This window comes from Aspergillus saccharolyticus (assembly GCF_003184585.1).
Source record: "Aspergillus saccharolyticus JOP 1030-1 unplaced genomic scaffold BP01scaffold_15, whole genome shotgun sequence".
Classification (NCBI taxonomy): Eukaryota; Fungi; Ascomycota; class Eurotiomycetes; order Eurotiales; family Aspergillaceae; genus Aspergillus; species Aspergillus saccharolyticus.
In genome coordinates, this window is record NW_020290625.1 from 524,100 (window position 1) to 536,544 (window position 12,445).

Genomic DNA, 12,445 nt, shown 5'->3' on the forward strand with positions numbered 1-12,445 from the left:
CTGCATTCCACCCAAGTTGGCGGTAATACCAACCAATCAAGAAGAATCCACGGCCAAACATACTCACAAACAACTCTTGTGAGCCATTCCACGGTCTTGGCCTCTTTTTGGTATGCTCCAGACCAACTGGAAGTCCTGTGTTTGTTTGGACTGTTGGTGGTTCGAGTATGTGCCCGTGGGGCATGCGTTGTGAGAGAAGTTGGCTGGCGCAGGCCAAAGAGTCGTCTTGCATGTATACTGTTGAGTGCCTGCCTTCCCCCGTCTTCCCTCCATCATCGATGGTAGCAACAGTCGTCACCTTCATTTAGTCACCCACCCACCATTATCGCCTCCTGCATCATATCGCAAGTCGCGTCGTGCTCATCCCACATGTGCTACACGAGATATCGCTAGCCACTGTCGACCGGAAAATTACTAACCAAACAAGCCTCAGGGACGCGACAATCTTCTCACTCAATCGGTCATCACGTTCACACACAGACACATACGCCTACCAGACTCTTCCTGTCAAGACCATCTTGCCTCTCTCGATACGTGACCTGACAAGTATCGCGTCATTTCGTGTCTCACCTGTCCTCGAACTTCACGCGGAACATAAGAGGATCGGCCTTTCCATGGTCAATTAGCTTGACGTTTCGGAAAATAAACTCAGGAGAACATTCAAATGTCAATCCTGAGGTTGGCCATCTCACAGTGCTGAATCGGGTAACGGGGGGAGATGGACGCGAATCAAGTCTACCTGAGTCCTCAGATGATGCGGATCCCACTGATGGACGCCACAACGAGAGTCAACAAGTATCCAACCTCAAGGGAAGAGAAGGAGGAGCAGATGAAGCAAGGCCGATACTATCAAGCCACCTCACCGATGCCGATGTCAATCGTGACCAGTCCATTAACGACAAAACCCGAGGCGGAGATGAATTACGCTTCACCCGTGGCTGACGCGCGGGCCGCAGCAAATCGACACTCAACTATTTCAACCGCATCGACCGCCTCTAATCGAGGAAAGCGCAAGACGCACGTTGGGCCATGGCAGCTAAAAAGGACCCTCGGGAGTGGCGCAAGTGGTCGGGTCAGATTGGCAAAGCACGCACTCACTGGACAGATGGCAGCAATCAAGATTGTGTCGAAAAAATCGGCAGCAATGACGCAAAGTGAGAGTATCGCGGGAATGGATCGGAAGGCAGGTCACGTTGTCGGGTCAAGTATGCGACATATCCCTTCTGGACTCGAGAGAGAGGTGGTTATCATGAAGCTCATTGAGCATCCAAACGTCATCAGTCTATATGACGTTTGGGAGAATCGCGGCGAACTGTAAGTGAGACCGGACTTCTGACCTGACCGGCCACTGACTTTCTTGATCAGGTACCTTGTTCTTGAGTATGTTGAGGGTGGAGAGCTGTTCGATCACGTCCAGAAGCATGGCCCTTTGCCAGAGGAAGAGGCAGTGCGGTTGTTTCGACAGATTATTGCAGGTCTCGGTTACTGCCACCGATTTAACATTTGTCATCGTGACCTCAAACCCGAGAACATCCTGCTAGATAGTTGGCTTAATGTGAAGATAGCTGACTTCGGAATGGCTGCTCTGCAGCCCATGAATCAATGGCTGAATACATCCTGTGGAAGTCCGCATTATGCTGCCCCGGAGATCATCTATGGCCGAAAGTACCGTGGAGATATGGCAGATATTTGGAGCTGCGGTATCATTTTATATGCGCTCTTAACAGGGTTTCTTCCATTTGATGGAGGAAATCTGCCTGATACACTGCGTCTGGTAAAAAGGGCAGAATTTGAAATACCTCCAGAAGTCAGTCTTGAGGCTGCTGATCTGATCAAGCGGATTTTACAAAAGCGGCCTGAAGAACGCATTAACATGCAAGGTATATGGGCGCACCCGCTTCTCAAGAAATATGAGAAGCTCCACCAAGCGATGGCAAACCATTACGTGGGTCCCGCTCCGCCGCTGTCGTTCGATGACTGTGGAGAACCTATCGCTCATAGATCTGACGTTGATCCCGAGTTGTTGCGAAATCTTCAAACACTATGGCACGATGTTCACCAGGAAGTTCTGATTGAGAGAATATTGTGTCCTGAGTAGGTTCAACCTTGATACTAGACTTACCAGGAAGCTTCAGACTGACGTGTCTCCCCATTACACAGACCGACGCATGAGCGGATGTTCTACAATGCATTAGTCAAATTCAGGAATGAGCAGCTGGAGAACTATCAAGGCCAGGCGCTGGAGTACTCTGCCAGCGATTACCATCATATATCCCGGGTGGAGGAGCGCAGCACCTATAAGCGGAATAGTCATGCCAAGCACCACTCCAGAAAACAATCCCAGGTCTCCGTCAAGGAGACAGGGATACGGTCCAGGAGATCGGTCAGGGAACCAATGTCCTGTGCTACAGTGGAGAGCTATGATCCGTATCGATCTCCGAAGCACAAGATTCCACTGCAGGAAGCCGAATTCGCGCAGATCACGATCTACCGAAATGGAATCGACAGCCATGAAGTATTCGAGAAACCTCCCATTCCTCCAATTCCAAAACCGGTAGCCGAGGAATCATCATGCCAGGAGCTTGATTGCCCTCCAAGCTCCCCCTTTGTAGTGGGCCGCAACAGGAAAATGAAAGTCGCTTCTATGAAGTCATTCCAGTCTAAAGCCTCACAATCATCTCGTCGAGCTCTGTATGGCACACCCGCACCGCGATCGGCCAGCTACAAGCGGAACGTGTGTTTTCGCCATGCTCGAACTCGCTCCCAAGGATCAGTATCGGTGAGAACAAAAACTCCACGAGTAAGGGCTCGGGAGATCAAAGCCAATTCAAGTGACGGCAGCTTGGAGGTATCCGAATTCGAAGACGACCCATTCATCGATGGCAACGGAAGTCCAACGCTTCCAGCTCAGCCAACCGTCGTGCGAAGTGCAGGCGTAACAGTCAAGAAATGTCCACAAATGAAGAAGGTGCGCACATGTGACTTCACATGGAAGGAAGATGCGAGGAAGGTTTCCCATGAGCTCAGTCAAATCTGCGAGGAAGCTTTCAACGGCAGTTCGCTGTCCACTGGATGCACGAATACAAGTACCTGCATTGGAACAGAGACCCCTGCCACGTCGGTTTCCATGGCTAGTCCCGAAGCTTCGGAGCGGACAATCAAGTCCAAGACATCTACTACTCGACCAAAGCCATTGCCTTCCGCCTCAGCATCCAAACCTTACACGGTTGCAGAACTTGCCGAGACTCGGCGCAGATTGATTGAACACTCCACCAAGGGTGGCAATGAGGATATACCAGGATATTTAGTCGCAGTGATAGGCCATCTCGACCGACTGATTGAGCAGGATGAGCTTCGACAACGAGATCGACCCGACTGTGCACGTCCCATCTCTACTGCTTCTTCTGACCCCTATCCTTCAAACCCAACCGCCAACCACAGCAATCGGCGTAGCATGATTCCTTCTGATGCCCAGAGAACAGCCAAATCTCGGGCAAGCCCTGAGCACCATGCCAACCGCACAAGTCGTGACGGCAAGCGGACAATACGCATGGTGCCTCACAGCTCGGTACACTCCATGGAGCCGTCCAGACACCTACCTATACAGAAGAGCCAAGCAGTACTCCCGCAGGAAACACGGCAGTCGCTTGATGGATATAAGATACCCGGTGATAGTGAACAGGGAGCCCTACCTACTAGAAGATTCGCCTCCGTAAATTCTCGTCACAGTCGCATTCCCTGTGAGCTCGATCCTATCGCAGAGAATCCGGGTTCACCTAGGCGCAATACCACCCGAACGTCGGACAACAGAAAGTGGTCATGGCTGCCCAATAAGTACAACACCTCGAATGAGAAGGGAACCAGGAACTCGGCACATGTTCGCCCAATACAGCCAAGTTCCGAGACCGTGATAAGACATGACGTTCATCCACCAACAGATTTGTTCTCAACGCAAGGAGACTCCAACTTGACTGAGAGACATTCACCTTCGAAAGCGAAGACAGGATTTTTCCGACGCCTAATCAATCGCCGGACAAGCAAAAGTACTCAGAACCGTGAATCTGGTGCGTTCGCTCACATGCTGATAAAAATAGTCGCTCAGTCTCACTTACATTCTTTAGCCATAGAACCTGAATCTACAGAAACATACCAGCTCCTGGAACAGCCTGAACAGCGCGAGCACTCTCTCGACTTGGAGGACAGCAGACCCCTACCCGACCGACCACAGAACACAGGGAGAAGCCAGAACTGGTTTGCCCGAGTCTTTCACTTCAAGCCCGCAACTCGAGTCGTGGCACTTAACACGTCAACAACAAAGGCGCGAAAGGACGTTCACAGAATACTTCGGGATTGGAAGAAATATGGCATGCAAGATGTTTACCTCGATCGTGAGCGACGTGTTGTTTACGGGACCGTGGGCGAAGCAAACTGTAAGTTGAGATTGACCAGCGTCCTAACCCTCGCGCACTAACAGTGAGATATCAATATAGTCCTTCGTCTCCGGCCAGTTCAGTTCTCTGCCGAGTTCTGTACCTACCTCGAGCAAGGCCGACAAGAGAACCTGAGTCTTGTCCGATTCCGACAAGAAAGAGGAGCCGCTTCCTCTTTCAACAAGGTTGTAGACGCACTGTACATGGTCATGAAGCAACGCAACATGCTTGTGGAAGACCCAGCGCGAGCAAAGGAGATGGTTCGCATTCTGGACGCGTTTCCAGAATCATGATTCTCTGCGCCGAGATTCTTCACCGTGCCTACCCTCCTTTACCGCTCGTCCTCAAGGCCTTGTTCCCTCGTATAGCTCTATCAACGAGTGATTCCAGCACCTCGCAAACCCAGGCGTCTTTTTCTTTTCTTTTGTTCTTCATCATCAAAGAGGCCATAGCCCACCCGTTGAATACGGGATACCAGTTGGGGCTGCCACACAGGAATAGGTGTTCAGGTTCTCCCTTTGGCTTTTCTTCACCCCCTTGAATGTTTACTATCTTAAATCCGCTATTGAGCGACTCTTGTAACTCATTTTGTGTTCTATTATGTGTCTTCTTCTATCTTCTTCTCTTGAATCTACCTTATCTCGGGCTCTAACCTTTGGGAATGCCGATACTGATCCTACTTTCTGCTTTGCAATCATAATTCTTGTTCGTCCGATCAGCCTGTATGTAGTCTTAACATTCTGATTAACTTGAAACATAATTGAATTCCGTTCAAGAGCTCTTCCTCTTCAAAGGACTGACGACCCGGTGTAAGTACTGAGTAAGGACTTGCACCTTCGATTGATCCAACTTCATCTTGAATAATGGTATTGATGAATTACGCCATGTATGGCTTTTGCTTTGGTTCTCAGAGGAAAGAGAGAGAGAGACAGGGTGACAGATCCATGCCACTTAATTTGTGATGAGTGAGCATGGCTAGACGGTCCTAGCTGAGGTAAAAGAAGTAGGTTTCATGGGACTGACAGAGAGAGGATGGGAGTGGTAGCTTGACGGAGGGTGCGAAGTCTTTCACACCCGACAGATAAGAGGAATATGGGTCGGGGTTGATGCGTCGTTGCGCAATGCGCGATGCGTTAGTAGTCATACTCTGGTTCCCCCACTTCTTGCTCTGAAACTAAACTGGGTTGATCGTTCTATCGGATTAATTGATTCAAGGTCAACGGTGGACTTTCCACTTCTATCTGTCTGCAACAGGACGCTGTAGAGAGAGAGGAGGGAGAGAAGGGTAGGATCGTGCCGTAACCGGACCTTGTCTACGGAGGATGTACGATGGCCAATTTCAAAAGGGGGCTTATTGGCTTGATGGGTAGTATACTGTACAAACATACATACACCACAAACAGTACACTGGGAGGTGCACCATTTCCCGGGCTTCGTCCGGATGGATAGTGTACTCTATGTACACTCCTTCAAACCGACAACCATTCTCTATCTCTACCTTTGAAGCATCTCATGCATCTCTTCCACGACGCACTCGACTTGTACACCAACCAGTCTATCGCGCAGCATAGTAGCAGCAGGAGTAACTAATCAACTTATTCATTCCAGAATCTAGTGAACAGGAAACCATACCATAGTATCAGAGCCATAGATCAATGGATAGAGATAAGATTAATAGGCATAAGCATCTTGAAACGTGTGGGACAAACAACGGAGAGAAATAAAAGGTAATGACATGCATAGATGCAGGAGCGAATGAGGAAAAAAGACATGCACGGGGAAATTCAAGGCACGCATGCATCGAGAATTCATGAACTCGAGTTTGAAAAATGTTGATCAGACAGCCTCCCAAGTGTTATAGAAAAAGGAAAGGGTAAAAGGACCCAAGGCGACAAAAATAAGCTACAGCAGGAAAACAGAATAGACACATAGAACCTCCTTTTAAGCGCGACTTGAAGCCATGGCGAACAAAGTTACCAAGACCGCGAACCAACCAAGCACACATCAAGCTTAAACAGAAAAGCGCATAATCAAAGAGCCACCCGAAACAGAGAAAAACCAGATCGATGGAATAAATAGTGAAACAATTTGGATCGATTAAGACAACGAGGAAAGGCACCACGGCTAAAAATTTCATATCACATGCGCCAGAAAAGAAAAATGAAGTCGGTGTCAAAGGGTGCAGAAACCCGCGTTCCAGAAACTGTCCGTAATGAAGATGGATGACGTGTTGCAGAGCTACCTGGATGGCTCTCATTGAATGTGGCCGGCCGCGAAGAAGATGAGCGCAGTAAATCCTGATATACGCTTGCCATAGCATGCCACATATCCTTGAACCAAGATTGCAATCCTCAGACATGTCTAGGACGATCGACTCGAGCAAGGCAAATACTCCGTCAAGGGCATAGGCATCAAACATAGCTCGCGTATACGGATGGATCAAGGAAAGCCGATGACGAATAGATAATGATTGTAAAATGCCCAGAATCCTGGGAAAACCGTGGTTTGTCTTGGTAAAGAAAATGGCATGGCGCATAAGTATGTGCAAGGCATTGGTGGTAAGGCATGGATGGCTGAGGGTCGACTGGAACCGCACAATTGGCAAACCGCACCCGCCGTCTACCGCAACTGAAATCCAGCCAACACATTTTTATAGTCGAGTCATGCAGCTCATAAAACTCCTGCGTCTCGTTTCCATAGCCTCATAATCAGAACAGAGGGTTGTAAAATTCGTCATAACATTGCCCCACTCTCGATTTGCGCATGTGGTACCCAGTCGCCGCCTCTCTCTCCTTGAGAGGCGAGGCGGAATGCCTGTCATTAAGCACCACTAGCAAATATGAGGGGACGACTTCGCCCATCACCATTAACCATAGGATGTCACGGGAAAATAAGTCTTCGTCCACAAATCACAGTTGCCGTAACTGTCCTTTGCTTGTGCCGCATTTCTCGTCCTGCACCCGCCGAATAGAAGTACCGTACCGGTGACAGCAGCTAAACCGGCGCACAGACAACAACCCATTGAGCATGCCATGTGGAAAAATGTGTGACCAGCACACGGATCGGGCGCATCCATCAACGCTACTAACATAAAATCGATGTTCTCTGCCCGAATTCAACCTGCAACTTTCTCCTTCCCCTGGCAACAAGTCTGGCATGTAACTCTTCCGATCAGAAATCACATGCGCATTTGAATTGTCGCTGAAGAGTTTATTGGTTCAAGCCCCGACGGTTCAATGCGTTAAGCATGTCACTATCGGTGCTAGAGCGACCCTGGCTGTCCCCGGGGTTCAGCATGTCACGCACATTGAGTCCTCCACGAGTCGAACCACCTGGCGTGGAGGTGGGCGGAGGTGTCATTGCGCCCTGACTGGAATGCATGGGTGGATAGGGCGAACCGTGAGGCGAGGATGTGTGGCGGCCATCGTAGGGATAACTTTGCGGAGAAGAACGGCGGTCATGCTGCGGCGGGGGGTAGTACGGACTGGGTGCGTTGTGCGTTTGATACCCTGATGCTGAAGTCGTAGGTATTACCGGAGCCAAATTGGTGGGATCGGGGTAGTCGTAGCCGGAGCCGGAGCCTCGACGGCCACCAGGTCTCTGCGTGTCGATAAAGATCAGTCTTGACTGTACCGGAAGCAAACATATGTGAAACTCAGTAACTCACATGTTCCGAAGCTCCTGATGCAAGGGGGGAAGCGGCACCCGGATAGTTGTACATTCCTTGTGGTGGTGGAAGAGTCGGGTCGGCCTGGGGTTGCTGTTGAGGAGGAAGCGGCTGTCCATGCGCTCCATATAGCATCACGGGGGGACCGGCAGCTCGGCTTTGCGGATTGCGCAAGTGTGGGTAGGCAGCATGGGCGGGGACGAAAGCTTGCGCCTGAGATGAGACGGGAGTGAACATGCACTCTTGATTGAACCGGATGCAGTTGCTGCAGCGTCCGTCCTGGGAGCTTTCAAATCCCGAGCAGCGAATCTACAACTCCGAGTAATGCGTGTTAGCCAGCACTAACACCAGATGAAACACGAAGACCGACTACGCGACTCAATTGCGCGATGAACATACCTTCCGTCTCCGACAATAGCGACAAGCAATAGCAGTCCGTTGACGTGGGGCAGCAGCTTGGTAGACTACCTGAGGTGGTGGGGGTGCCTGTGCATAGACGTCTGGACGATAAGGACCAGGAGGTGGAGGAAGACGGTATGGATCTTGCGGGCCCTGGACGTGGGGATGAATAGCAGCCATGTTGGGCGGAGGAGGCGGATACTGCGACGCGGGAGGGGGGTATGGGTGCTCGGCCGACGGAGGAGGGTAGGAAGCCGGAGGATACTGCAGCGAAGAAGTCATTATTAGTTAAGACGGATAGAGGATGCGACAAGACCGCAGAAGCATCTCAAGAATGGAAGAGAAAGTCGAATCCAGGGAAGGAAGGATAAGCCAAGCGAAGGCCACAACAAACACCATGGACTCGCACTAGCCCGACGCTTTTCCCAACCCGCCCATATAAGCGACACTATCAAATAAGACTAAAATGACATACCGGGTATTGTGGCGGATAGTGCGCCGAAGGGTTGTCCTCGGGTTGAGTCGAGTTCCACTGAGGTGGTGGATACTGTCCCTGGCGATTAGGGTCGCTGAGATCGTGGGGGTTGTTGGACATTGGTGAAGGCGAGTGAGCGAGGACTGTTGCTTTAAAGAGACGGAACGAGGATGGGAAAAGACGAGGAGAGGACAAATGCAGGATGATGTGAGTTGACAGTCACGTCCCGCGGGTCGTTTTGGGCCAAGGATAAGCAGACAGCAGGGGTGTTCTTCCTTTGAAAGTGGATGGGGGGGGGGGCAGCTGTATGTATGTATGGGTAGCTCGTATGTATGTATGATGAATGGAAAGCGAACTGGCAGTGACGGTATGTATGTAAGTAATGGCAGTAAGCAGTGTGTAAGTACGTAATAGCAGCCAGTCACAGCAACAGTATGTACGAAGGAGAACAAGGTGGGCGTGTGCGCGTGTGAAAGAGGTGCAGTGTAGTGTGAGTATGTGTGTGGGAGAGTGACCAGGATGTTAATGCGCAGTCAAAGTCGGTCAGAGACGTAGGGTCAAATCAAAAGCAGCTCCAGTTTCCCGTCGGGTGATTTACAAAGCTAGCATAGCATAGCCTCGTGGTCACGTTGAGCCGGTAGAGTGTGGGAAGGGCAAAGAAAGAATTTAGAAAAAGGATCTAATCCGCACCTGGAAGAGAACCAACGGGAAAGGGAGAGGGAGGGAAGGAGGGGGGGAAGGAATGCAGACAGGCGAGATGAACGGATGGCAAAAGGGAAGACAAGACAGACCGGGGGGAGGGGGGAAGAAGGTAAGAGAGAAGATTGGGAGAATCGAGAGAGGCGGTGGAGGGGAAACAGCTGTAGAAAGAAGTCATCAAGTTTAGCAAGGGTCAGGGAACGATAGTAAGGGGGGTGGGGAGGAAACAACTCGATGGATAAAAAAAATAGAAAATGAAAAAAGATAAAATGAAAATAAAATGAAAAATATGTAAAAACAAAATCGACGAGCCAAAAAAAAAAAAGGAAACCAAAAAGGGACAAAGAGTGCACAGATGGTCCGAATTGGACAGAAAAAGAAAACAATAAGGATAGGGCAATCAGTAAACTTCCCAAGAAAAGAAAGATGATATGAGTGAGGAAAGCAATGTGGGAAATATAAAAAAAAAAAAAAAAAAAAAAAAAAAAAAAAAAAAAAAAAAAGAGAAAAGAAAAAAAGAAAAAAAAGAAAAGAAGAACAACTAAAAGGGAGTCTCGGGGAATTGGAATTGAATTATGACGTGAGCGTAGAATATTGAACACTGAGAGGCTCCCAATGCGGTAGGCCGTAATTACCACTGATCATGAAAACCAGCTCAACCCAGGTTCGAAAAGATTATAGCCCACGAAAGAAAATTTCTTGAGGCGAGCAGCTCATGATAGAGGCAGATTTGGATCAAGTTGGCGCAAGCGAAATCACACAGATAAGAGAATAGCCACGTACACACTGGGAGAAGAAGACCAGCAAGGATTCTCGTCGGGCACGGGCAAGAAGTGTTAAGCCGCCGATGATTGAAAATAGTGATAGTAGGCGGCAGCGGGCAAGGAAGGGGGTCTGCTACGCCTCACAGTAAATGCGATGCAATTAGTTAGTACGGATCAAACATCTAAGAATCGAGGGATGCGAGAAGAACAGGGTCAGAGCTGCCGATTAGACACGACCACCGAAGGTGGCTGTAGCGAGAATCCCGAGAGCCCTCTCGAGGGCAGACCGGCGGGTGCACGCCCCTTCTTTTAATCTGATTTGCCGTTCGTTTACTGACCTTAGCTGCTTGCTGCAGAGTTGAGGGTGCGGCGAGGAGCAGACTGCAGAAGAAATCAAACACTGCAGCCAAGAATAGGGAGCAATCTTCCAAGCGAGAAGGGAAAGCCGAAGGATGACGGTAGGTGTCAAGTCGATAGTCAAAGATTCGGATTGCAAACGCTGCTTAGATGCAGAGAAGAGATAAGATGAGGCTCGATCAGCGGGAGATGAAGAATAGGAAATCGCAGCGCCTCTCAGAAGCTAGGAAGATAGTGGAGGGGCGCGGTTCAGGCAGAGATTGGACGCGAAGGCACCAATTCGGACTTTAATCTAACGCTTAGATCGAAAGCAGCCAAGGGAAGACGGATTCCCTTTTCCCCGTATGTCTCGTTTTCTGATGAGAAGTCGAATTCGCGAGGTGACTAACATCCTATATCCCGAGCGAAAATCGGGTTTCTCATCATCATTCGTCAACTATAACTACCGCTAGTCTCATAGACAGCCGCAGGCCGAATTGAGGTGTCAAATATTACGAGCATTCGAATGGAAGTGGTTCTTTGGGTGGCCGACTCGCCGGTCCGCCCGGGAGGCAAACTGGAGAGGGAAAAAAACGGTTGGGGTCAAACACACGAGACGCAGGGTTCCAGTTCCACGGCCGGGCTGACGGAAAGCGGAAAGGCGGGAAGATTTGCGATGGGGAATCCCAAGGGAGACAAAAAAAAATACCATGCAACAGCCAACAGGCGGTTTCCTGGGTCAATGGGTCGCTGGATTCGGATACGATGTACGGAGTACGGAGCATTGATCTGAGATGTGTATAATGAACGGAAGAATGAGAGGAAGCGAGAAAAAGAGGTAATCAAGTGCGAGCAATAAATCAATTGATTGATCTTGAGCAAAATAAATTGATCTTATTTCTACAGCCAGCCAGGATGCGGGTGGGTGTGGTCTTGGGAGTTATAGTACGGAGTGCCGGCCAAAAAAAACCTCGAGGATTGATCGCCATTGGTCCGGCTGGAGAAAATCACCACGCGGGCAATTTAAATTGTCGTGGATACTAGAATTCTCATGGAACAAATCTCGAGAATCCCCATCGTCAGATGGGTTTTGGGCAATCATGGCCGACTAGCGAGATTCGTGGAAGAAGAGGGTGGATTGAAGGTGATCGGGAGAGCTTCTTATACTGCTCGCATGCTCATACTCATAGTGAACTTCAAGAGCGATTTTTAGTATAGACAAAGTTCAAACCTCGGACTGGAATAGCGGTCGTGGCAAGGAAACCGCGTAGAAGAACGGTCTGCAGTTGTGGTGGACCCTGTTCCGACACGCCAGCGACCCATAGCCATGGACGGGAACTCTCTTAAGACGCAGCTAAAGCATACATGGTTTCATGGGGATCAGCTGAATCGCTCGGGTTGGGCGTTTGGCAGGCCCCTCGGGAGGGGGGCGAGCGCTACTGTGAAGTCTAGAGCCTGAAGAGGGGCGTAAGTTTGCGGAAAGGTGCAACAGAAGCGCCCAGTGACGAGTGATGACGGAGAGGAGGGTACGCCGGGACGGGTAAAGGCGCCGTGACGGAACTCCACCCACTGGGGCGGCTTCGAGTCGGTCCTTCCGTCTCCAGCTTGACACTTGGCCTCTTTTGGAATAGGTTGACTTCTTCCATGGGTGGTGTCCGTAACCTTCCAGCGGACG

At 50.0% G+C, this 12,445-nt stretch overlaps 3 protein-coding genes across 3 annotated transcripts; 1 reads left to right on the forward strand and 2 right to left on the reverse strand.

The window, feature by feature from the left end:
* Window positions 1-718: 718 nt before the first annotated feature.
* BP01DRAFT_340837 (serine/threonine-protein kinase) lies at window positions 719-4,818 on the forward strand (the record flags this gene model as incomplete). The annotated part of the gene is made up of 5 exons (XM_025573417.1): window positions 719-1,314; window positions 1,366-2,094; window positions 2,161-4,064; window positions 4,128-4,430; window positions 4,491-4,818. The coding sequence occupies 5 exons, from the start codon at window positions 719-721 to the stop codon at window positions 4,721-4,723; spliced, it is 3,765 nt and encodes a 1,254-aa protein (XP_025431362.1). The 3' UTR covers window positions 4,724-4,818.
* Window positions 4,819-6,014: 1,196 nt separating this feature from the next.
* BP01DRAFT_50413 (uncharacterized protein) lies at window positions 6,015-7,153 on the reverse strand. The gene has a single exon (XM_025579910.1). The coding sequence runs from the start codon at window positions 6,964-6,966 to the stop codon at window positions 6,286-6,288; it is 681 nt and encodes a 226-aa protein (XP_025431363.1). The 5' UTR covers window positions 6,967-7,153; the 3' UTR covers window positions 6,015-6,285.
* Window positions 7,154-7,468: 315 nt separating this feature from the next.
* BP01DRAFT_50390 (Zn(II)2Cys6 transcription factor domain-containing protein) lies at window positions 7,469-9,332 on the reverse strand. The gene is made up of 4 exons (XM_025579909.1): window positions 8,972-9,332; window positions 8,497-8,760; window positions 8,098-8,406; window positions 7,469-8,030 (listed from the first exon to the last, which is right to left on the reverse strand). The coding sequence occupies exons 1-4, from the start codon at window positions 9,089-9,091 to the stop codon at window positions 7,641-7,643; spliced, it is 1,083 nt and encodes a 360-aa protein (XP_025431364.1). The 5' UTR covers window positions 9,092-9,332; the 3' UTR covers window positions 7,469-7,640.
* Window positions 9,333-12,445: the final 3,113 nt, after the last annotated feature.